Genomic DNA, 27,152 nt, shown 5'->3' on the forward strand with positions numbered 1-27,152 from the left:
AGAAGCAGGTGCATGAGGCTCTTGGGGAAGTCTGGGCCCTTTGCGCGCCAATTAGAAAGTGACGATCGGCGGAGCCACCACGGTGACCCGGTGGCCAGTGCGAGCCTGTCCCACCTGCCCCGACACCTCGCGGGGCGGAGGCTACCCCCTCCCCCCTCCCCCTCCCCCTCCCCCTCCCCCTCCCCCTCTCTCCTCTCCCGGAGCCCTCCCCGAGGCCCCGCCCCCCGCGGCCGGCAGCTCTGAGGGCGGGGGCCCCGGGACCAGGGGCGGCCCGGCCTGACCTCGACTTCCGCCGCGGCCGGGCGGGCCCGGCCGGCGAGTCCCACCGGGCCGGCGCAGGCCCGGGCCCGCGAGCCCCTCCCTCCACCTGCCCCCGCCCGGGCGCCAGGCTCTGGCTGCGCTCGCTCGCAGCGGCGGGGCCCTCAGGCGGCCATGGCGGCGGGCGCCGGGGCCAGGCCGGCGCCGCGCTGGCTGAAGGCGCTGGCCGAGCCGCTGAGCGCGGCGCAGCTGCGGCGGCTGGAGGAACACCGCTACAGCGCCGCGGGCGTCTCGTTGCTTGAGCCGCCGCTGCAGCTCTACTGGACCTGGCTGCTCCAGTGGATCCCGCTGTGGATGGCCCCCAACTCCATCACCCTCCTGGGCCTCGCCATCAACCTGCTCACCACGCTCCTGCTCATCTCTTACTGCCCCACGGTCACCGAGGAGGTAGGGCCAGCCGCCCGCCCGCGGACCCCCAACTGCTCTCCCCCGGAGCCCCGCGTCCCCGGCCCGAGCCGAGCTCGCCCCGCCCCGGGTGCGCCTCTGGAGGTGCCCGGAGGGTCCCCCGCGCGGCCGAGCCTCTCGGAGCCGCGGAGGGGCTAACCCGGCCTCTGCCCCAGCGCCGCAGTCGCCCCGAGCCTTCCCCGGCCCGCCCGGAGGCTGTCACGCCGCTACCCCGTCCCATGTCCACCCCGAGCCTCCCCCCCCGGACGGTGGAGGGGCTGTCAAGGTCACTGCCCAGTCCTGTGTCCACCCCCACTCTCCTTCGGACGGCGGACGGGCGGTCTCGGCCACTGGGAGCGGGGGGCGCCTGCCTGCCTGGCCGCCGCCCCATCCCGCGCCAAGCTGGGGGGTGGACAAGCATTCGGTTCCTTTGCGCACTGGGCACTGAACACGCCCAGCTCCGTCCCGCCTGGCTCCGGGGATTGTGGTTGGGTTGGCCAAGCCCGAGATGCCCTTTGGACACTTTTATACTCAGCCGTCCGTTTCTCAAACGGTTGCGCTAGTGATCCTGTAATTACTGGTAGCACTGATCAGAGATAAGTTACTTTTAAGAGGTTACTTTCTCGTTGCTTCGTTGACTTTCTTGTGGAAAACAAAAGTATTAGCAAGGTGTTAATCCTTATCTTCACGACCCAGGGATCGTAAAAGCCATTGGATTTTATTAACAATGAATATTTGACCTATGTCCAAAATAAGACGAGTAAATAATGTGGGCTTTCTATACTTGGTAATCAGGAACATCCCTTGGGCTGAGTGTGATGGGGGACAGGAGGTAGAGGGAGCTACTCCCATATGTAGCTTTTTAGAGTACATGGGATAAATATTACATTGCACGTTTTGTGACATTGCTTTCTTTTCCCTCAAATAGAGAACTCCGTTTATAATCAAATTTCAGTATAGGTCCTGTGGAGAACTAATTCGAGATGAGGTTGGATAGCAGGAATACAGTGGAAATATTTCATGCCCTCCATACATGGATCCATTTTTTAAAGTATTTGATGAAACCTACATTTTAAACGTATTGAATATCTTGCTGATTGATGGATATGTTATTATATATGATTTTCAGCAGACGTTCCCGTTGTTAATTCATATTAATTCATATTAAAAACATATTGTTTTTAAAAAAGTAAGTTGCAGCCTGTTTGCAGAATTCCCCAGAGGCAGTGCGCCAGAATGAAAAGTGCACTGGGTTAGAAGTGAAGGCTTGGTTCTAATGTGGCTCTGCCACAGCATGGAGTGACACGTGGGTCTTGCTTTCCCTGTGTAAAATAGAAATAATACCTGCCAAACCGATTTCACAAGAATGCAGTGAGGACTAAATGATATATTACATGCAGATAAATGTAGAAAATTAGAATTTGTTCAGCATGTTAAAAATATTACTGTTATTAAAAATTCCCTGAAAACCTATAATAAAATTTAGCTTTTACTGGGCCTAGATTTGGCTAACAGCATTTGGATATTTCTGATATTTGCCAGTTAAATTGTGAACTTTTCAATGTTATTATTAATTTAAGAACCATTTGTTGAGCACTTCCAAAAAGCAGGGCATACCAAGAAGTCCAAGAGAATCTGTTTAGGGATGTCGGGGTGAGGGTGGGGGGCTGATGGAAAAGGTAAAATTATGATTAAATTAATTTTTAGGCTATGCTTCATTTTTTTAAAAAAAGGTGGCAGGTGGGAAGAATCTGAGGCACTTTTCAAAAAAAAAACAAAAGATATCGCAATGATCCAAAAACGGGAAGTAAGGGTTGAAATAATAAAATGAAACTGAGAAGAGTTTCTGAAATGTAATTAGATCCTGCACTGCTTCCAAGTGGCTGAAGCAGTGAGGGGAAACACCATTACAGGATTCATATTGCCTGTCTGATAAAATCCCAGCAATAGCACAAAAGAAGCATAGCAGTTCAGGCTATTTTGTTTTCAGGCCACAGAGCTAGTAAATGACAGGACCTGGTAGGGTTCAGACCCAAGTCGGTCTGACTACAAAGCCGGATTCTTTTTACCACATACCACCACCATCTCATCTGCAGTTCTTGCCTTTCTGTGTGATGTGTAGGAAAAATACCTTGTGTTCTATGTAATGCTTATTAGGTATGTAACGTACGTTCACATCCATTATTGCGTTTGTGTCTTACATCAACTCAAGGAGGCTGGCAAGTTTTTTCCCTTCCTAGAATGGCCATCCCACCGTTTTAGTATTTCTTCTATCCATCCATCCTGAAGTAATAGTAGCATACATTTTTATTAAGAGGAAATTGAGGCCTGGAGGGTTAAGTGACTTTAACTTGGCTTGAAACTTGTTTTCTGATTCTTAGACTTAAGAATTCTTAGTGCTTTTTCAGACTTGACAAATTGATTCCAGAAAGGGTCAGGGAAAACCCATATGGTTTTTGGACTCTGATGCTTGGGTTTATCTACCCATTGAGGACGTACTGCTGACTACATATCTATATTAATAATAATATTTGATCTATTTTTTAACTGTGTTGATATTTCTAGGACATGACTGGGGGTGAAGGGAAATTAATAGAAAAAATGTTAAATGATTTATATTAAACTTCTACACTGGTGTTCTGAACTGAATTTCACACCACCATTTCGTTAAGGAACTTTCCACGCCAGCCAAATTGAACTACTTCTTTTTTTTTTTTTTTTTTTTTGGCTGTGTTGGGTCTTCCTTGCTGTGTGCGGGCTTTCTCTAGTTGTGGTGAGCCGGGGCTACTCTTCGTTGCAATGCGCAGGCTTCTCATTGCGGTGGCTTCTCTTGTTGCAGAGCACAGGCTCCAGGTGCTCAGGATTCAGTAGTTGTGGCTCGCGGGCTCTAGAGTGCAGGCTCAGTAGTTGTGGTGCGCAGGCTTAGTTGCTCCACGACATGTGGGATCTTCCCCGACCAGGGCTCGAACCCGTGTTCCCTGCATTGGCAGGCGAATTCTTAACCACTGCGCTACCAGGGAAGCCCTGAACTACTTCTTATGGCAAAGATTTCTCTCCTTCTTGTCCCTCTCTTTTCTCCTTCCTCTTCCTTTTTCCTGTCCAACTTCATCTCTCAGTGTCCAGTCCTAATGCTACATCCTTAGGAAATTTTTTTTTCTTCTCTGGAGTCAAATCAACCACTTAATCCTATAAACTCCCATAATAATGACAATGATTACTAACATTTACCAGGGTTTACTTATGTACTAGGCATTAATTTAAGCTGCTTTTGTCTATTATCTCATTTAATCCTCTAAACAACTTTACGAAAAGGTATTATTATTATCCCCATATCATAGATGAGGAAACTGAAGGGAAATAAATTTACCTTTTTAAGCTGATACCAGGATTCCAAGCCAGAAAGCTATACTTCCACCACAGGTCTTTGTAGCTCTCTTGTGGAACGTCTCCATTTTATTTTGGTTATGTGTGTGATGTGATTTTGGTTATGTATGTCCTTACTGAGCAAGACAGTCTACCATATTTTAAGTTCAGACAGCAATTACCCATTTGCACATTCTCCACAGCATAGTGCCTTGCGTAAAGCAGGTGCTTGGTAAATATTTGCTAAATTATTGCCTGCATGCGTGAAATAACAAATTGTAATCTTGGGAGATGATGTTTTTCCACCGTTATTCAGTTTTAGCTGGTCTTAGATTAAATACTTAATCACTTTGGCCTGGGGGATTTTAACACGAGTAACCAAACGTTGGGGCCAACAGAAAACAAGAACTGAATTGCATCCCCCTCACCTTGATGAAGCAGTTCTGTCTGAATGCTGCTCTGTATATAGTCCTTGGCTCCCATTCCTTGGCTCCTTAATCCTAAAATAGAATCACAGACTCTGACTGCTTGAAGGACCTGAGAGCCTCTTTAATACAATTCCTACATTTGTAGATGAGAAAACTTGGTGATTCGAATCTGGTCCTTCCGGCTTCAGCTTAGTAGCATTCTCTACCACAAAACACTCATATGCTTGTTTCTGACTGGAATAAACTGTGGCTCCATTCCCTTTTCAGCTTATTTGAGTAAATATTTTTGCTCTGCCCTCTTTTTTTTTCTTTTAACATCTTTATTGGAGTATAATTGCTTTACATTGTTGTGTTAGTTTCTTCTGTATAACAAAGTGAATGAGCTGTATGTATACTTATATCCCCATAGTCCCTCCCTCTTGTGTCTCCCTCCCACCCTCCCTATCCCACCCCTCTAGGTGGTCACAAAGCACTGAGCTGATGTCCCTGTGCTATGTGGCTGTTTCCCACTAGCTATCTGTTTTACATTTGGTAGTGTATATATGTCCATGCCACTCTCACTTCATCCCAGCTTACCCTTGCCCCTCCCCATGTCCTTAAGTCCATTCTCTACGTCTACATCTTTTTTTTTTTTTTTTTGCGGTACGCGGGCCTCTCACTGCTGTGGCCTCTCCCGTTGCGGAGCACAGGCTCCGGACACGCAGGCTCAGCGGCCATGGCTCACGGGCCCAGCCGCTCCGCGGCATGTGGGATCTTCCCAGACCAGGGCATGAACCCGTGTCCCCTGCATCTGCAGGCGGACTCTCAACCACTGCACCACCAGGGAAGCCCCTCCACGTCTGCATCTTTATTCCTGTCCTGCCCCTAGGTTCTTCGGAAAGATTTTTTTTTTTTTTAGATTCCATATATATGTGTTAGCATATGGTATTTGTTTTTCTCTTTCTGACTTACTTCACTCTGTATGACAGATTCTAGGTCCATCCACCTCACTACAAATAACTCAACTTCGTTTCTTTTTTGGCTGAATAATACTTCATTGTATATATGTGCCACATCTTCTTTATCCATTCATCTGTCGATGGACACGTAGGTTGCTTCCATGTCCTGGCTATTGTAAATAGAGCTGCAGTGAACATTGTGGTACATGACTCTTTTTGAATTATGGTTTTCTCAGGGTACATGCCCAGTAGTGGGATTGCTGGGTCATATAGTAGTTCTGTTTTTAGTTTTTTAAGGAACCTCCATACTGTTCTCCATAGTGGCTGTATCAATTTACATTCCCACCAACAGTGCAAGAGGGTTCCCTTTTCTCCACACCCTCTCCAGCATTTATTGTTCCTAGACTTTTTGATGATGGCCATTCTGACTGGTGTTGAGGTGATACCTCATTGTAGTTTTGATTTGCATCTCTCTAATGATTAGTGATGTTGAGCATCCTTTCATGTGTTTGTTGGCAATCTGTATATCTTCCTTGGAGAAATGTCTATTTATGTCTTCTGCCCATTTTTGGATTGGGTTGTTTGTTTTTTTTGATATTGAGCTGCTTGTACATTTTGGAAATTAATCCTTTGTCAGTTGCTTCGTTTGCAAATATTTTCTCCCATTCTGAGGGTTGTGTTTTGGTCTTGTTTATGGTTTCCTTTGCTGTGCAAAAGCTTTGAAGTTTCATTAGGTCCCATTTGTTTGTTTTTATTTCCATTACTCTAGGAGGTGGGTCAAAAAGGATCTGGCTGTGATTTATGTCATAGAGTGTTCTGCTTATGTTTTCCTCTAAGAGTTTTATAGTGTCTGGTCTTACATTTAGGTCTTTAATCCATTTTGAGTTTATTTTTGTGTATGGTGTTAGGGAGTGTTCTGATTTCATTCTTTTACATGTAGCTCTCCAGTTTTCCCAGGACCACTTACTGAAGAGGCTTCTTTTCTCCATTGTATATTCTTGCCTCCTTTATCAAAGAAAGGGTGACCATATGTGTGTGGGTTTATCTCTGGGCTTTCTATCCTGTTCCATAGATCTATATTTCTGTTTTTGTGCCAGTAGCATACTGTCTGATTACTGTAGATTTGTAGTATAGTCTGAAGTCAGGGAGCCTGATTCCTCCAACTCCATTTTTCTTTCTCAAGATTGCTTTGGCTATTCGGGGTCTTTTGTGTTTCCATACAAATTGTGAAATTTTTTGTTCTAGTTCTGTGAAAAATGCCTGTGGTAGTTGAATTGACTCTGTAGATTGCTTTCGGTACTATAGTCATTTTCACAATGTTGATTCTTCCAATCCAAGAACATGCTATATCTCTCCATCTGTTTGTATCATCTTTAATTTCTTTCATCAGTGTCTTATAGTTTTCTGCATACAGGTCTTTTGTCTCCTTACGTAGGTTTATTCCTAGGTATTTTATTCTTTTTGTTGCAGTGGTAAATGGGAGTGTTTCCTTAATTTCTCTTTCAGATTTTTCATTGTTAGTGTATAGGAATGCAAGAGGTATCTGTGCATTAATTTTGTATCCTGCTACTTTACCAAAATCATCGATTAGCTCTAGTACTGTTTTGGTAGTATCTTTAGGATTCTCTGTGTATAGTATGTCATCTGCAAACAGTGACCGTTTTACTTCTTCATTTCCAGTTTGGATTCCTTTTATTCCTTTTTCTTCTCTGATTGCTGTGGCTAAAACTTCCAAAACTATGTTGAATAAGAGTGGTGAGAGTGGGCAACCTTGTCTTGTTCCTGATCTTAGTGGAAATGGTTTCAGTTTTTCACCATTGAGAATGATGTTGGCTGTGGGTTTGTCATATATGGCCTTTATTATGTTGAGGTAAGTTCCCTCTATGCCTACTTTCTGGAGAATTTTTATCATAAATGGGTGTTGAATTTTGTCAAAAGCTTTTTCTGCATCTATTGAGGTCATCATCTGGTTTTTATCCTTCAGTTGGTTAATATGGTGTATCACATTGATTGATTTGCATGTATTGAAGAATCCTTGCATTCCTGGGATAAACCCCACTTGATCATGGTGTATGACCCTTTTAATGTGCTGTTGGATTCTGTTTGCTAGTATTTTGTTGAGGATTTTTGCATCTATGTTCTTCAGTGATATTGGCCTGTAGTTTTCTTTTTTTGTGACATCTTTGTCTGGTTTTGGTATCAGGGTGATGGTGGCCTCGTAGAATGAGTTTGGGAGTGTTTCTCCCTTTGCTATATTTTGGAAGAGTTTGAGAAGGACAGGTGTTAGCTCTTCTCTAAATGTTTGATAGAATTTGCCTGTGAAGCCATGTGGTCCTGGGCTTTAGTTTGTTGGAAGATTTTTAATCACAGTTTTAATTTCAGTGCTTGTGATTTGTCTGTTTATTGATTGATTGATTGCGGTACGCGGGACTTTAACTGCTGCCACCTCTCCCATTGCGGAGCACCGGCTCCGGCTGCACAGGCTTAGCAGCCATGGCTCACAGGCCCAGTTCTCTGTGGCATGTGGGATCATCCCGGACCGGGGCACGAACCCGTGTCCCCTGCATCGGCAGGCAGACTCTTAACCACTGCGCCACCAGGGAAGCCCTGGTCTCTTTATATTTTCTATTTCTTCTTGGTTCATTCTTGGAAGGTTGTGCTTTCCTAAGAATTTGTCCATTTCTTCCAGGTTGTCTATTTTATTGGCATATAGTTGCTTGTAGTCATCTCTCATGATGCTTTGTATTTCTGCAGTATCATCTGTTACTTCTTTTTCATTTCTAATTCTGTTGATTTGAGTCTTCTCCCTTTTTTCTTGATGAGTCTGGCTAATGGTTTATCAATTTTGTTTATCTTCTCAAAGAACCAGCTTTTAGTTTTATTGATCTTTGCTATTGTTTCCTTCATTTCTTTTTCATTTATTTCTGCTCTGATCTTTATGATTTCTTTCCTTCTGCTAACTTTGGGGTGTTTTTGTTCTTCTTTCTCTAATTGTTGCTCTGCCCTCTTGATCTATGTTTATAAATCCATGTCAGTGTCTGTTAGGAGAGTGTTTGTAGCAGATAGGTGCCCAGCCTAGGGTGGGTCAGAGGTCATTGAATAATTTCTTTCCTTCATGATGATAGAAAGTTGAATCGAAAAGTAAGTGTATCTGTGGAAATCAGAATGACCTTAAGAAATGGTTTATTCCCTGTCTAAATAATTCAGATTCGATTGGATTTTGGACTATAAAGTAAAGAATTATTTGTTGGGGGAATAATAAGAACAGGCAATAACCAACCTAGTCAAATTCTTTTATAGGTTTGGTTTCTTTGAAATCTAGAATATTTCCTCTTTTTTAAAAATCACCTATCTCCCTCTATTTTTTTTTAACCAGTTCAATAACTTAACAAGCATCGCTTATTAAGGCAGGACTCTTGTTAGAGAGTGGCCTCTCTTACTAAAGCAAAATAACTTGCAGGAGGTGAACGTTCTAGAAGCAGGGCACATAGTAGAGTGAGGCAAGCAGGCATGTGCACGACCCCGAGAGTAGTAAATGCCGCCTTAAATTCTGCAGCCACGGTGCCTTGCTTGCCTCACCCTAAATCCAGCCCTGTCTAGAAGGAGCTTCTGCAGGTAATGTAGACGTAGCTTTGCTTTGGGGGTCGTCCCTTTGATTCCTGTGGCTTTCCTATACTTGATTCCCAAGAAACAAGCTGTTTCTCCTTTAGAATTCTGGTTCAAGTGTGGATAAAACATGGCATTGTGGTGTATAGAAGGAGCTTTAAATTCCACTCCTGGTCGGTTTGACCTGGGCGAGGGTCTGACCACTTGGTTTCTGTGAAGTTAAAGAGCAGAACAGATGTGAAAGCACCCAGCACAGGTGATGATGATAGATCTGCCCAGGGGATTCTCTTCATTCCTCTCTCCCTGCCTGTTTCCCTTGCCCCAGTGAGAGGCTGGCATTTTCAACAAGGATTCTAGTAAGTACTAAAAGAGGTTTTTAAAAAGAATACAACTATTCACAGGAAATTTACAAAGAAAGAAGAATGCCTTTCAAAGTAAAGATTTCTAATGTCCTGAGAAAGCCCCTCCGGCCCTGAGATGCTGGTTGCCTGGTGTTCGTGCCCTGCCTGGTTTCCTCCCCCAGCTTGTCACCCGCCTCATTTACTGAAGATGGGTGAGCTCCTCTCAAATGCTGGCCTGCATCCGAGCTGAAGCCAAAGCTCGTGGTGAAGCAGTAAGCGGCTAGGGTCTTCCTGCTGGGCAGGACTGAGAATGACCCCACCCTTTGTGACCACCAAGCCTCTGGAGCCTCCCCAGCCTCGGTTCCAATGGAAACCCTCCTTCTGTAAGCAAGGAAGTGCCCCTGACCACAGGTTCAGCTGTGTCACAGGCACATAATACAAGTTAGAGCCATGTCAGATTAGCAGCCTATTAAAATTCCACGAGTTTAGCTTAAAAATCACTAGAATCACTCGACTGGGTACAAAGTCCACCTTCTAATGCCATACCAGCATTACATTTTTTCACATATGCCTGACCTGTCTTCTGATTTTCTTTCTTCCTACCTCTTATAAATGCAGTTTCTATTTTTTATGGAGAGAGAAGTCAGTTGATGTTTGGATAATTGAAATCTCTCTGTTACAAGCTGACCCAGTCGTTACTGATTATGTAATACCTTTTGCATCTGTATCAACTTATATCCAAAGCTATTTAAAGCAAAGAGACACTTTTTAAGTATGAAAATTCATATAAATAGGCATTGTATAATTTCAGTATTTCCTAAATTTTAGTTGAGGAAGATTTTTGCTTTTGTGTATTACCTATGCTATTTTTTATTTACTGTTTTTCTTTACATCAACTTTAAATCCACTCCTTTTTAAAGACTTACACTCAGGCCTCCGTGGTGGCACAGTGGTTGGGAGTCCGCCTGCCGGTGCGGGGGACACGGGTTTGTGCCCCGGTCCGGGAGGATCCCACATGCCGCGGAGCGGTGGGGGCCCGTGAGCCATGGCCGCTGGGCCTGCGCGTCCGGAGCCTGTGCTCCACGGCGTGAGAGGCCGCAGCAGTGAGAGGCCCGCGTACCGCAAAAAACAAAACAAAAAAAACTTACACTCGAAGCCTTAATATCTACAATCATAGATTTGATAGCTATGCTAGATAACTTTTAAATTAATATTTTCCAAAATACATTAAATAAAGACATAGGTATTAAAATGAAAAGTTTATCTATGAATCACCTAAAATTATCTTATATAGTATCAGAAATAATAACTAAAATATACTGAGCTCTTCCCATATGCCAGGCATTTTCTAAGCCCTTGACATGTAATAATTCATTTAATTCTCACAGTGAGATAGGAACGGTGATTATTCCCATTTTTTATAAAGGGAAACTAAGGCACTGAGAGGTTAAGTAGCTCATCCAGCTCACTCAAGGATCAGGTGCAGGTGGAATGCAGAGTCTATACTCCTAACCACTCTGCAAGAAAAACCCAGGACATGTATTCTTCCTTTTGGAAACCATTTTACCTGATAGGTTACCAGGTAACCTATTAACCTGATCAGTTGATTTTAATCATCTAGTTATTTAGCTCTCATGGTATAAACAGCAGATTTTAAAAACAGAGAACATACCTCCTACTCTTGAGAGGATTCTAGTTCCATATTAAAGATGGGGCCTTAGAGACTACCTAGTCTAGCATCTTCATTTACAGAAAACCTAAGAATGTATTCCCCAAAATACAGTATTCTAAGTTCTGAGCTGTAAGTAAAATTTGTCCAGTGAGCAGAAATGTGTTCACTGGGACTTCCCTGGTGGCACAGTGGTTAAGTACCCACCTGCCAATGCAGGGGACACAGGTTCGAGCCCTGGTCCAGGAAGATCCCACATGCCACGGTGCAGCTAAGCCCATGCGCCACAACTACTGAGGCTGTGCTCTAGAGCCCGCAAGCCACAACTACTGAAGCCTGGGTGCCTAGAGCCCGTGCTCCGCAACGAGAAGCCACCGCAATGAGAAGCCCGCACACCGCAACAAAGAGTAGCCCCCGCTTGCTGCAACTAGAGAAAGCCCGCGCGCAGCAACAAAGACCCAACACAGCCAAAAGAATATAAATAAATTCATTAATAAAAAAAGAAAAGAAATGTGTTCATTGATCACTTTCTAAATCTTTTCGTCCTTTTCCTGATGTGTGAACTCATTCAAACATGTATAAAAAGGGGTATAATACCCAGGATAAATAATTGATCTATATATGAGTGTTCTCTCTGATCCAGAGTTATTTTGAACAAGAACAATTGCCATACGGTCTGGTTCAAATCTCTGGTTTCTCTAATCCTTTATTTCAAGTAACTGGAAAAAGTAAAATATCCCAAGTACTTAGTTGTATACAGTTCTTTTTCAGTGATGTAACTGAAAAGCAATGTAAATGTATTAGTGTTTTTTTTTAATGACTAGGGCTTATGATTGATTCTTAGTAATTATTTTGTTTTCTAGAATAAACTTGTATAATAATCTTTCACACAGTCATGTAAGATTCATCATTAGTGAGTTATTACTTAAATTGTGATATAGCCATATAATTGAATACCATGCAGTCATGTAAAAGAATGATGTAGATCTTTATGCTTGACCTGGAAAGGTTTCTATGATGTAGTATAAAATTCTGATCTTAAAGGATACAGTAGATATTATAAAAATTATATAATTAAGAACTTGAAATATTAAGAATCTAACATGATCTGGAGGAGTTCCACTTTTTATATAGTCTCCTTCTGCAGAAGTATTCTGATATATTGCTTAAGACTTTGTAATCCACACCTGATTTTCTCACGCTTACATTTAAAATTTTTAAAAATAGGGCTTCCCTGGTGGCGCAGTGGTTGGGAGTCTGCCTGCCGATGCAGGGGACACGGGTTCGTGCCCCGGTCCGGGAGGATCCCACATGCCGTGGAGCGGCTGGGCCCGTGAGCCATGGCCGCTGAGCCTGCGCGTCCGGAGCCTGTGCTCCGCAATGGGAGAGGCCACAACAGTGAGAGGCCCGCGTACCGCAAAAAAAAAAAAAAAAAAAAAATAAGTTAACATGAAAACTAGAATTGAGTTGGGGTGGCTCTGTAGATCCTGCTTCCACCCAGAGTGTCTTCTGTAGTGACACCCACGTTAAGCAGACTCCTGGAAGGAAAGGGCATGCTGCTCCTGGCAAGTGGATCTCCCGGCTGGGGCCTGTTTTGCAGAGATAACAGGTGAGAAAAGAAGTTGAAAATTTGCAGACTGTTTCATAGCTCCCAGGTGGGAATGGATGTGATGACAACAGAGTAAAGAGAAGATAGGTCCAGCTCCTGTGGCCTTGGGAAGACTGGAAAAGTAGCGAATGAGCAGCTGGCAGACTGGTATGCCTTTCTGGGCTTAAGAGGAAAGAAGTCTCTCTCAGCTGCAGCGCTTTCCCACCTGTCTGGTTCACTGCCCCTGGAATTGTATTGTGGGGGCAAGAAAGTGCTTCTCAGCAGGTTTGAAAAAATAGGTAAGAATCCAGGTGGGAAGCTGCATCCAGTCTGTGTAGCCTGCAGCACAACCGATCTGATAGATCTACCATAGGGCAGGTCAGAAAACCTGGGTTTAATTCCTAGACCCAGTCTAGCTGCTCTTCTCAATGGAACTTTATCACCCCTCCCTAAGTTTCTCTTTTATCTGTAATGCAAAGAACATGATAACGCCTCGTCCGCCTTGTCTCTGTGGATTGCTGTATCAAATACAATAATGCATTTTTAAAATATATTATTTATTTATTTATGTTTGGCTGCGTTGGGTCTTCATTGCTTTGCGCAGGCTTTCTCTAGTTGTGGCGGGCGTCGTTGCGGTGCATGGGCCTCTCATTGCGGTGGCTTCTCTTGTTGTGGAGCACGGGCTCTAGGCACACGGGCTTCAGTAGTTGTGGTGCATGGGCTCAGTAGTTGTGGTTCGTGGGCTGTAGAGCACAAGCTCAGTAGCTGTGGCACACGGGCTTAGTGGCTCTGCGGCATGTGGGATCTTCCCGGACCAGGGCTTGAACCCATGTCCCCTGCATTGGCAGGCAGATGCTTAACTACTGTGCCACCAGGGAAGCCTTTCATAAGTCTTTTAAAGCAATTAATAGTGTAGTCATTAATACTGGGCATGTAATATTAACAAATGATGAAATGTTTATGGAAGTTCAAAGTAAACTTCTACTTACTTAGATTGAAGAATGAGGTAGCAGGTTGATTGGTATTTGCAGAATTAACACATAGACCATACATACATTGATATTTTAAAAACTATATTTGCCACTAAAAATATGCAAAACACAATTTAATGACAATAGCTAACCTTTTTTTTTTTTTTTTTTTTTTTGGCCACTCTGTGCAGCTTACAGGATCTCAATTCCCCAACTAGGGATTGAACCCAGGCCACGGCAGTGAAAGCCCAAAATCCTAACCACTAGGCCACCAGGGAACCCCCTACAATAGCTAACCTTATTGAGCACTTACTAGGTGCCAGGCTCTGCATAAAGAGCCATCTAAGAATTTTTTTCATCAGATACAACGGCAAGTATTATTCACATCTTACAAATGAGGTAATCAAAGTTTAGAGAGTTTAAATGACTTTCCCAGGGTCACTTGGCTATTAAATAACAGAGCCAAGAACTCAAACACAGATCTAACTTTAAAACCCTAGTCAACAATTTTGCTGTACTTCCTCTCTGAGACACAGAATTCTGGGTTGACCATTGCTATCATCACACAGGTCCCTGAGGAAGTAGAGTACATTTATAAACTGCTGAAAGAAAAGAATGGTGATTTTTAAATCTTTTTTCTCTTTCTTGTTTAAATTGCATCACTTCTATTGATCTACCTTCAAGTTTACTCTTTCCTCTGCCATTATTATCTATGCTTCTGTATGTAATGTGTCTTTTTCCTCTGGCTTCTTTAATGACTTTCTCTTTATCACTGGTCTTCAGTGATTTGATTATGATGTGCCTTGGTGGGTTTTTAAAAAAAAAAAACAAAACTTATTCTGCTTGGGGTTTGTTGAGCTTCTTGGATATGTAAGTTTATAGATTTTTATCAAATTTGGAAATTTCCAGCCATCATTTTTTCTTATATGTTTCATGTCCAACCCTCTTTCTTCTCTCCTTCTGAGATTTCAGTTACATATATGTTAGACTACTGTTGTCTCACAGGCCACTGATGCCCAGTTCAATTATTTTTAGTCTTTTTATTTCTGTGCATGATTTTGGGTAGTTTCTATCGGTACTCTGCAAGTTCACTGATCTTTTCTTCTGCACTGTCTAATACGCTGTTAATCTCATCTAGTATATTTTACATTGAAATATTGTACTCTCCATTTCTAGAGGTTTCACTGTAGTCTTTCATGTTTTCCTCCACCTTCTTGAACTTATGAGGCATATTTATAAGAACGTTTAATGTCCTCATCTGCAGATTTCATTATCTCTGTCATTCCTGGGTCTGATTCTATTGATTGATTTTACTCCTAGTTGTAGAGCATATTTTCCTGCTTCTTTGAATGACTAGTAGTTTTTATTGGGTGCCAAACATTGTGAATTTTACATTTTGGGGTACTAGGTTTGGTGGGGTATTCCTTTAAGATGTTGTACTTTGTGTTGGCTTTAGTTAAGTTACCTAGAATCAGTCAGATCCTTTTGAGGCTAGATTTTACATCTGTTAGCGCCTTTGGTCTAGGGCTAATTAATGCCCACTGCTAAGGCAATACACTTCTGAGAACTCTACCCAGTGCCCTAAGTATTACATGGTCTTACATGCTGTGCCTGGTGGGAACATAAACCATTCCCAGCTTTGTGTGGGCTTCAAGAATTGAGTGCCCTTGCGCTGTCCAGTGGTTCTTTCCCTGGCCTTGGTTAGTAGTTTTGTCTCATTAGGCACAGGTCACTTCTCAGCCAAAGACTCTAGATCTCCACAGCTCGTGCCCCTCTCCTCTCCAGCGCTCTGCCACACAGATTCTAGCTGCCTTGACCTTCCTGAACTCTGCTGCGTTTCTTCTCAGCACAGCAGGATTGCTGGCCTCTGTTCCGGTTCCCCACTCCTGTACTGTGGCCTGGAGACTGCCTATAGGCACGAAGCTGGAGCAGTCACAGGGCTCAGGTCATTTGTTTCCCTTCTGTCAGGGATCACAGTGCTGCACTGCCTGCAGTGTCTGAAAATGGTTGTTTTATTTATTTTATTGCTTTTCTAGTTATACAAGATGGGGGAGTAAATCCAGCCCCTGATACTCCATCATGAAAGGAAGCTGGGGTCTGTGGTTTGTCTTTAAGATCTTCTTTCATAGCAGAGACTTACTGAATAATTTCAAATCCGTGCCATATATGAATAGTATTATATTAAAAGAGCTGTGGACTAAGAATCAAAATCAGGGTCCTAATCCTTGCTTGGTCATTTAACTTTCGGCTTCTCACAGTACGGACTTTTGTGACACTCTACCCAGATGACCTAGAGCAATTCACTTCTCAATTTAATTCTCATCTGTAGAAGGAAGGTTATAAATGTTCCTTGTAACACAATGAGGTGATATAAAGTGCAAACATAAGAAAATGTGTCACTTGGCTTGGGTTGAGCTATTTTCAAACAGAAGCTAGCTTATTGTCACTCACCAGTCTTCATTGTTTACATTTCTTTTTAGGCACCGTACTGGACATACCTTTTATGTGCATTAGGACTCTTCATCTACCAGTCACTGGATGCTATTGATGGGAAACAAGCCAGAAGAACAAATTCTTGTTCTCCTTTAGGGGAACTTTTTGACCATGGTTGTGACTCTCTTTCCACAGGTAAGTTTTTAGTGGAGATTTTTTTCCTATAGTTTTTTTTGTTTGTTTGTCTTTTAATGATGGCTTAAAAACTGAGCTGTTTGGTTTGTTTTGGTTTACAGTTGGAAGCAATTTTGCACAGTGTATTTTAAAAGTATATTCAGGAATTTATTTTGTTTAGTGTGCCTTATTTTCATGCCAAGATTATACACCTTAAAATTCTGTATTTCTAAACAGTCAATGGCAATTATTTAATTAATTATTTTAAATTCTTAATGGTTCTTGTTTCTTTCAGTTTTTATGGCAGTTGGAGCTTCAATTGCTGTTCGCTTAGGAACTTATCCTGACTGGTTGTTTTTCTGCTCTTTTATTGGGATGTTCATGTTTTATTGTGCTCACTGGCAGACTTATGTTTCAGGCGTGTTGAGGTTTGGAAAGTAAGTATGTATTTTAAGTTGTACATTTAAAAATATAATCAAATGCATTTTCACTATCTGTCATACTTCATTTATCCATAGTAAGGGGGACAAAGTGTCAATCAGGAATTCAAGTTACCTTTTAACTTATTGAAGCATCCATAAATGCTACACCTTAATTTTAATCTTTCAGGTATTCTTCATGTTATAGTTACATATTTGATGATAATTGTATTTTTCCCCCTTCTCCCAACTTACTAATCCAAGTTTACATTAGACAGGAGAAAGAGAAAAGTAAGGGACCTGAATAATATAGAAAAAGGATATGCAGTACTTAAAAAAAGTAGCATTTACAGCAAAGGAAAGCATAAACAAGACGAAAAGACAACCCTCAGAATGGAAGGAAATATTTGCAAACAAAGCAACTGACAAAGGATTAATCTCCAAAATATACAAGCAGCTCATGCAGCTCAATATCAAAAAAACAAACAACCCAATCCAAAAATGGGCAGAAGACCTAAATAGACATTTCTCCAAAGAAGATATACAGATTGCCAACCAACACATGAAAGGATGCTCAACGTCACTAATCATTAGAGAAATGCAAATCAAAACTACAATGAGGCATCACCTCACACCAGTCAGAATGGCCTTCATCAAAAAATCTAGAAACAGGGCTTCCCTGGTGGCGCAGTGGTTGCGAGTCCGCCTGCCGATGCAGGGGATGTGGGTTCCTGCCCCGGTCTGGGAAGATCCCACATGCCGCGGAGCGGCTGGGCCCGTGAGCCATGGCCGCTGAGCCTGCGCATCCGGAGCCTGTGCTCCGCAACGGGAGAGGCCACAGCAGTGAGAAGCCCGCGTACCGCAAAAAAAAAAAAAAAAAAAAAAATCTAGAAACAATAAATGCTGGAGAGGGTGTGGAGAAAAGGGAACCCTCTTGCACTGTTGGTGGGAATGTAAATTGATGCAGCCACTATGGAGAACAGTGTGGAGGTTGCTTAAAAAACTAAAAATAGAACTACCATATGACTCAGCAATCCCACTGCTGGGCACACACCCTGAGAAAACCATAATTCAAAAAGAGTCATGTACCACAATGTTCATTGCAGCACTACTTACAATAGCCAAGACATGGAAGCAACCTAAGTGTCCATCAATAGATGAATGGATAAAGAAGATGTGGCACATATATACAATGGAATATTACTCAGCCATAAAAAGAAACAAAATTGAGTTACTTGTAGTGAGGTGGATGGACCTAGAATCTGCTGTACAGAGTGAAGTAAGTCAGAAAGAGAAAAATAAATACCGTATGCTAACACATATATATGGAATCTAAAAAAAGAAAAAATGGTACTGGCGAACCTAGGGGCAGGACAGGAATAAAGACACAGATGTAGGGAATGGACTTAAGGACACGGGGAGGGGGAAGGGTAAGCTGGGATGAAGTGAGAGAACGGCATTGACATATATACACTACCAAACGTAAAATAGATAGCTAGTGGGAAGCAGCTGCATAGCACAGGGAGATCAGCTCTGTGCTTTGTGACCACCTAGAGGGGTGGGATAGGGAGGGTGGGAGGGAGATGCAAGAGGGAGGGGATATGGGAATATAAGTATACGTACACCTGATTCACTTTGTTATACAGCAGAAACTAACACAACATTGTAAAGCAATTATACTCCAATAAAGATGTTAAAAAGAAAAAAAAGTATCATTTGGCTTATGTGATAAAATAATGAGATATGGAATCTAAAGGTCCTTTTTGGTCAAATTTTTGTGTGTCCAAAAAGGGTAACCCCTTTACAGCAGTCACCAACAACAGTAATCATGAGACTCTCAGCTGTGGTAGACAGTTGATGATATAATGTAATAACATTGTAATATTTGCCCCAGTGCCTCATTCTTAGACACCAGGAAATAGTGCACAAGGCAGGAACTCTGTTCTCTATCCCTCTTTCCATCAGCTCCCTTTCTGCCTGATCCTTTAGTAGCTGTCTGCCATTGGCTCATTCTCAGCTTTGGCCTCCCTGTCTACTGATTCTTTTTAGCCATACTTTATTGCTGCACGGGAAAAACAGTAGCTCTGAAAAAAAATCTCTGATAATGATAAATGAAAGGAGAAGCTCAAAACTATGGATCGTTTAGCAGAGTGAAGGCCTTTGGCAATTTTCCACATTGACTTTAAATTAGGGAATAGTCACAGCTATCACCTCTTGAGCACTTGCATGGTTCTGGCATTGTACTCAGCGCTTTACATGCCTTATCTCATTTATTCCTCACATTAATCCTGTAAGGGTATTACCGCCACTGTACCAATGAGGCAGAGAGGTTCTGTAACTTCCTTATACTGCTAAAAAGTGTAGAGCCAGGGTTAAAACTCAAGTCTCCAAACCCCACACTCTTAACGACTGCTGCTCAGTACTGTGGGATTATCAACGTATTAGGTACTGTGGAAGGATACAAAATGCATTTTTAAAAATCCGTTTTAGGAACTATATAGTATACTGTATTAAAGGGATAGGATAATACTTCTGTGACACTGCTAATACAGTCCATAACCATGTGAAAAATGACCTGCTTTAGGTTTCCATAGCACTGAAGAAATCCTAAGTAAGGAGAAGCTGGCTGTAGGCTGAATTAGTTCAGGAAAGCTTTTATGGAAAATGTGAGTCTTAGCTGATTCTTTACCTACTGGTCAAGAGCCCAAGGATCAAATTTCCAGGCTAGGGAGTTCCCTGGCGGTCCAGTGGTTAGGACTTGGCACTTTCACTACTGGGGCCTGTGTTCAATCCCTAGTCAGGGACCTAATATCCTGCAAGCCGAGCAGCCAAAAGACAAAGAAGCCAGGCTAAAAATTCAAGGCAAGAATGTAAAATTAAGAATCTGTACCTATGTATAGATTAAAATAGGCTAAAACAGAAACATAGCTTTGCAAAGTCTAACGCATTTTAGTTAATATGGTGAACTTGCTATGGTAAACTGGAGTAATATAAAATGCAATGTTCTGGTTAATTGTTGTTGTTATTTAATTACTTAGACTTTACCTTTCGGGCTTATAACTTTATTAAAAATCTTTCTGAAATGAATTAGTTCACCTTCCTGGCCCAGTTGTATATTTTATACTCATTTGCTATTGACTGAGAGCCTAATGTGTGTCTAGAACTGCACATACAAAGATGAGTCACTTGCCGATGGAATATGCCAGACAGATTGGGGTAAAAGCATTCTAGGCAGGAGCATGAGTAAAGGAAGTACTCAGAACATTAGGGAAATGGCTGTTATGGTTGAGCACCATGCATGTCAGGGACTGGAGGCAATCCTGCAGTGCCCAGGGGTCAACCACGTAAAATACTTACTCTGTATGGCACAGATGCTAATCTGTGTATTTTTTCACTTTACCAAAGTAAAGATGCCATTGAGCATTGAGTAAGATACATTGGGTCCAGCTTAACACTATAAGAAGGATCTGTATGTAGGACATCAACCAAGCCTCTGGAAATGCTTACAAACTCAGTCAGTATCAATTGTTGACTAGGACGGATTTCCTGAAAATCTGTCAATTTTTGAGAGGTTTAATTTTTATGGTGTTTATGTTATTAGAATACAGATAAATGATACAGATATATGAAACCAGCCCAAACAATCTCAGAGTCTACTGTGGAAATTTGTTTTATGAATGTGTTCTTGGTTTAAGCCTACTTAACGTGGTTTCCTTTGTTCTGAAAGACTGAAGAAAAATATGCCAAACGAGAGCTTAATTGGACTAAAAAAACTTACTACATTTTGCTGTTTAATTTTTTTTCAATTTTCAAAGCCCTTTAAGTTATTTATTACTATTGCTCCTGTTTTAAGTTTACTAGTGAAAAGCATAGGCTCTAGAATCAGATTGGGTAGAATCAAATTCTGTCTCCAAGATACCAGTTGTTTGACCACAAATAAATTATTTAACCTCATTTTCTTCAGTTTCTTCATCTGTAAAATGAGAATAATCATAATTGTGTTAAAAGGTTATTGTAAAGATTAAATAATAATGTATATAAAGGCCTTAGTACAGAATCTGGAGGACAGAAGTACTCAGTAATAAGGTTAGCATTATCATGACGTATCCTTTAATTTAATTCAATTTCTTTTGTATGTTTACATTGAGTGACATTAAAAAGTAACTCTTACTAAAAGAAAATCAGATGTCATGTATTAATCAGTAAGTTACTGATAAGGAACTAATTTCATAAGGAAATAAGCATACAGAAGAAACTGAGTTAAAATAAATTTGAGGATGGAAGGTCAATATAATTTGAGTGATTTTATTGAATACTGATGTAATATTTTTACAATGAATTTTAATAAATATTTTTGCAGTATTCATACAAATATTTATTAAGCATCTGGTATATGCCAGGCCTTGTTCTAGGTTCTAGGGTAACATGAGTAAACAAAATATGAGTAAACAAAACAGACAAAAATCCCTGCCCCCCTTGGAGTTTATGTTCTAATATGGGAGACAGACAATAAAGCAAGCTAAACAAGTAAATACTGCACATAACACATTAGCTAGTGAGTGGTAAGTGCTCTGTGTCATGAACTGTAAGGAGTCTGGGATTTTACCCTTACAAGCTACCAAGCGAGCCGGTTAATGTTTCATGGATGCCGAGAGAAGACACAAAACTCCTGGGTCAGAGGCAGAGGACAGCTTTATAACTCAGGGCAAAAGCAGTAGCCTGAGGTTCAGGTTCATGCCGGGTTCCCTTGCTCCACTCCCGAGCCCCATGGGGTCATGTGGTGGGACTGGATGAATGCCTGCACATGTGGTGGGTGGCATTATGGGAGAGGAACACTGAGGGATCTGTTGCTTTTATAGTAAGTGGAAGCAAGCCTGCTCTTTGCGGGGAGGTGTAACCTCATCCTTCAAGGTTGCTCACTGCATACACAGCCCTGAGAAATGGCCTGGGTAAAGGGTGCTCAGGATCTTGGATTCTAAGCACACCCCACAAGAACCTGCAGGGATGCTCGGAGTCCATGGCAGATTGCCTCTCCTAATTGTATGAAGAAAAATTAAACAGAGAAGGAAGAGAGTTACTAAATATTATTCTGTTTATCTTATGAACATATAAATACTGTTTTATACTGTTTCATAGAACAGAAAAAGAAATACTATTTTAATTGTAGTTATTTTGTTATATGTTTTATCTCCTGAAAATATGTAGATTTTAGTACAAATATGAATTTGTTATCTTGAATAAGATAATTTAAATGACAAAACATTAATAACTATCTCAAACTATAATTTTCAACTTTTAATTAAGGATTTTTTAAAGTTAATCAGTGATATATTAGTATTTTCCTTAGTATACTTAGTGAAATAATTTATAGGATTACAGTTAAAATCTGTCCCTATATTAATGCTTGCCATGTGAGATAAGGCATATCTTATTTATAGCATGTTTGCTCCCATGTATCAAGGGTCTGCTCCCATACAATTCAATACAGCAAACAATCCTTAAAGTTTAAGTAAAAAATCTAAACCAAGTCCAATGTTGACTTGTATTATGTGGTATTTTGTTATTTACCTGTGAATATTTAGGCTCGGTGTTAATTTTCTCTTCTTTCAAAATCCTTAGAATTTCCATATGGTATTATGTCCATTTTCCCACATATATGTGGTAAATAACTAATTTCTACCCCACCCGCCCCCCAAATCCATCATGGAGAGATAACATGCAATTAAAAAATAAAAAAAAAACAGACTTACAAAATGCAGTCCCCAATATTTCATTCAATTCAAGAGATACAAAATTACTCTATCAAACTATGATGAAAGTTTCTAAATGCTTACTCTCAATCTCTATACTTATTGCGGACTGTAACAAACCCTAGACCACACTTTGAAGAGCACTGTTGTAGACTGTTCTCTATAATAGTTTGAGAATGTACCTGTACCATATCCCCAGTATCCATCTTTCTTGGATTTTTTATGTCTTTGGACTTACTTTTTAAAATCTTGGACCCCCTAATGAGTTCTCTAAGTTTGTAAATTGTTATACAGATTATTCTTTTATTTGTCTAATATATCTTTCAAGCTTCAACTGGCTCTTCATATTTCAGATATTTAAGGATTTTGTTAGTGATTACACCCTTTTTACCATATCCTTTCAGCTTTCTTTTTTCCAGACTCAAGAATTGTCATTTAGCATACATGCATGAACACCAACATTCTTCATTGTAAAGAAAAAAATTACTGAGAAAAAATAAACAATAAAAATTTCCAAAAAAAAAAGAATTGTCATTTATTTAGTTTATCCTTAAAAGGCAGAGAGGAAGAATGAAGCTTTCAGTTTAATTTAAAATCTGTGGTGTGAATGATGCATATGTGAAACCAAGGTTCCTAGCTCAATCCCTGTATGTGTCATTTAGTTCAGAGAAAGTTTGTTCTATAATTTCTGTCAGCTTTTCTAGTTGCTTCTGGTCACTAATCATATCCTGGAAAAATTATGGATTAACTTAATGTAATTCTACCACTGTTACTGGAAAAAGAGTGCACAATTCTAATAATAAATCATAGGTGTAGTAGCAAGAATGTTGGCTCTGGAATCTTTTTCCTATAGTAATATCCCCTGTTTCAATACAGGCATGAAAAAATCATTTCAATTTCCCCTTCCCAAAAAACAGGCATAATTTATAGTTCATAAGACTCATAACAGATCTTAGTAAATGTTATTACTTTTCCTCCTTTTTCTCCACAAAATACCATACATTATATGATTACATTTACCTTTTTCAGCTAACTTGACTATTTCTCCATGCAGCCTGGAGGCCTTGGTTTGCCCATCACTGATCTTACAAATACTGGGTGTTATTATTTTCCTTTTATTTGTGCATTAATGTTCCATTCACCTTCTCCTTCTAAATGCCCCCAAAATAACTCAGTTGAGAAGTCTTTTCTTCTATATCTGGATGTTCCCTACATTTCTTATATTGGCAGAACAATAAGTATTCCTCTAGCATCTAAAAACTCCAGGGCATCCGAATGGAGATGCAAAGTAGGTAGACAGATATAAAAATTTGGAGCTTGGAAAAAAAAGATGTGGATTAGGAGAAACGGATTTAGAGGTCATTAGCATATAGATGGTAGTCTTAGGTATAGATGTAATACTCAGAGAATCTAAAAAGAGAAAAGAGGAATTCTGGAAACAGTAGCATTTAAGATGTGGAGGAAGGAGCCTGGGAAGAGCTTCCAGCAAGGTAGGAGAATCACGAGAAAACATGGCAATAAAAATATAGCAAAGCATTTCAAGAAAAAGGGAGTGATCAGCATTTTAAATATTGAGAGGAGTTATGCGAGATAGTAACTGAAATGTATCCCTTGCATTCAACAAATTGAAAGTCACTGTTTACCTTAAACAGTTTTAGTAGAATGGGGCCAAAAACTGGACTATAATGGATTAAGCAGCAAATATGAAGAAAGGAGGAAATTACAAATGTGGACTACTTCTCAGCCTGTTTTTGGAGCAAAGGAGAGAGGAATTGATAGCTTCAGGGGATGCAGATTAGAGACTGATGTTGGTTTAGTGGGTTTTTGAAAGAAGTTTATGTATGTTTATATATAGGGGGAAAATGTCTGTGGAAACCAAAAAACTATAATGACTGTTAGTAACATAATGAGAAAAACTGTTGGAATTTCCCCTACTTTTTAAATGAAATTGACTTGGGAGTGTTTAAGAATTTGCCTTAAATCATCTGGTTGTTTTTATATTATCATAATTTTTCCTGATTACAAGAGTAATACATGATTGTTATTAAAAAATTCAAACTTTGCAGAAGTATGTAAAGTAGACGATAAAAGCCTTCTGTAATCTCAGTGATAACTGTTACTAGCAATTTTATATATGATATACAAGTTTTTTACCTATATGTAAGTGCATTGTTGTTCTGTAGGCTTTTTCACTTAACAGTGTAGTTAATTGGTAATTCAGTGATGAAACTAAAGGTAAAAATAAACTAAGCCTATAGAGATTTTTACATCTTTTGATTTTAATATAAGGTTAATTAACCTTCATATTTAGGAATTTCATTTACAAACATCTGTTCTTTATCTTTCTTCTTTAGAGTGGATGTAACTGAAATTCAGGTAGCTTTAGTGATCGTCTTTGTGTTGTCTACATTTGGAGGAGCAACAATGTGGGACTATACGGTAAATCTGAGGATTTAAATTTATATTTAAGTACTTTAAAAATATTTAGGAAAAATATTGCATTGTTAATTTTCTTCAGAAATCCTTGGAGTTGTATTTAATAGTCATTCCATTTCTTAACCTTTTTTCTTCATTTTATAATTTTACTATTCTGTATACCTTATTACAGCATGAATATACTACCCTATGCATGAATATACTACCACATAAAAGAAAACGACCCCATTTCCCTGATATAAAATTAAACAGACTAGTTGAACTACCTTTTCAGGCCAAAATTTATCTCATAAATAGATACATAAAAAGTAAATTCAGTAAAATATTTTATGCTTGAAACTTGTCCCTCAATATTAGGAAAGAAAAGTTGCTAATTTGCATTTTTTATAACCTACTATAGTGAAGTTTCCCATGTTGAGGAGTGTTTTTATTTTCTGCGTGGTTGGAGACCTCAGTATTCTGATAAAAGCTGACTCTCAGGAGGCCACTGTTATAAATTCATGCTTTGTATAGGCAGAAAATTTATGAAGAAACTATTCTGTCTCTACAACCTAAGTTTACAGTATTGGCTGACTAAAACTTCATGCCCAGCGAGTTAAGAAGAGTAATAAGGATAATATCAATAGTCAACAACTAATACTTACTCAACATTTACTATGTTCCTAAATATTTTACTATCACTGTTTTCATCTGACCCTCAGAACAACCCTCTGAAATAGATACTGTCATTTTTGTGTTTTATAAATAAGTCTTAGAATGATTAAGTAATTTGTCCAATGACACATAGCTAGTAAGTAAGAACTGGAGCTGATTCCAGACTCTGTTTTTAATCACTAAGCTATATAACCCTGGTAAAAATAGTAAGAGATACAAAACTAAACATACTCTTACCATAGGATCCAGCGATTACGCTTCTTGGTATTTACCCAAATAAGTTAAAAATTATGTCTATGCAGGGAATTCCCTGGCAGTCCAGTGGTTAGGACTCTGTGCTTTCACTGCCGTGGGCCCAGGTTCAGTCCCTGGCCAGGGAACTAAAATCCCACAAGCTGCATGGCACAGTCAAAGAAAAAAAATTATATCTTTGCAAAAACCTGAATACAGGTATTTATAGCAGCTTTATTCATAATTGCCAGAACTTGGAAGCAAGTCCTTCAGTAGATGTCCTCCAGTGGGTGAATGGATAAACTATGGTACATCCAGGCAATGGAATTGTATTCAGTGTTAAAAAGAAAGAGCTATCAAGCCATGAAAAGACATGGAGGAAACGTAAATGCATGTTATTTAGTGAAAGAAGCCACTCTGCAAAGGCTCCATATTGTATGATTCCAATCATATGAATTTCTGGAGAAGGCAAAATGCTGGAGACAGTGAAAAGACCTGCTATTGCCAGAAGTTATGGGGTTAAGGAGGGATAAATGGACAAAGTCCAGGGGATTTTTAGGGCAGTGAAACTATTCTGTGTGATACTATAATGGTGGATACCTGTCCACCTGTCATTATGCATTTGTCATTCATGCATTATGCATTATCATAGAACGTACAACACCAAGAGTGAACCCTAACATATACTATGGACGTTAGGTGATATTGATGTGTTCATGGATTGTAACACATGGACTGTATCACTCTGGTGGAGGATGTTGATAGTGGGGAAGCATGTGTGTATGAGTGCAGGGAGTACATGGGAACTCTGTGTACTTTCCATACAGTTTTGCTGTGAACCTAAAATTGCTTTAAAAATTAAGTCTTTTTTAAAAATTGTAAGAGATTTCCCTGTGGCATTTAGTTTCAGAATTGCCAATCATGGTTCATATCACTAGGCTCAGAAATAGACTTTGAGCATATTTTTAAGTGGAGGAACATTCCCTGAGATATTCGTATTCCTTCTTATCATGTAAGAATAAATAATAGAATCAAGGATACATAGGCCTCTAAAATATGCTAGAGGGATGCGATGTGTCTTTCATGGTACCCGTTCAGCCAGTACCCATTAGAAGGTGAACATGGACTTAGAGGCAGTTGGGCAACTCTGGTCATTGTCAGATGTGGTGTTTTAAATTTGGAATTCTGATTTGGTTATACTGGGGAGGAATTTAATCTTAAAATCATTTCATTCAGTGTTTTGGCAATACCATAGGAAGAAAGCATACCTACTTATTCTCATCAATAAGAATACTTAATTTAGATATAGATCTTCTAAATTAAATTGTTGATCTGTAGTTTCCACAAAATTTGATACAGTATTTCAAAGTATATTTTCAATACAAAATAGCCTACAGCTTTTGGCAATTCATTGTTACTGTCTTTTAAATCCTTTGCTGCCTTTGGAAG

At 40.2% G+C, this 27,152-nt stretch overlaps 1 protein-coding gene across 2 annotated transcripts in view; it reads left to right on the top strand.

Moving 5' to 3' along the window:
• The first annotated feature begins 422 nt into the window (after positions 1–422).
• Positions 423–27,152, top strand: part of CHPT1 (choline phosphotransferase 1) — a 35,521-nt gene continuing 8,791 nt past the window's right edge. For both annotated transcript variants that reach the window (XR_013811151.1, XM_079715026.1), the window contains exons 1-4: positions 423–705; positions 16,087–16,234; positions 16,509–16,650; positions 24,737–24,821. Coding sequence is in view for 1 of the 2 variants with exons in the window: in XM_079715026.1 (XP_079571152.1) it covers positions 433–705; positions 16,087–16,234; positions 16,509–16,650; positions 24,737–24,821 (648 nt within the window). In the remaining variant the exon portion in view is untranslated. The remainder of the gene's footprint in view (positions 706–16,086; positions 16,235–16,508; positions 16,651–24,736; positions 24,822–27,152) is intronic.

Source organism: Hyperoodon ampullatus (assembly GCF_949752795.1).
Source record: "Hyperoodon ampullatus genome assembly, chromosome: 11".
Taxonomy (NCBI): Eukaryota; Metazoa; Chordata; class Mammalia; order Artiodactyla; family Ziphiidae; genus Hyperoodon; species Hyperoodon ampullatus.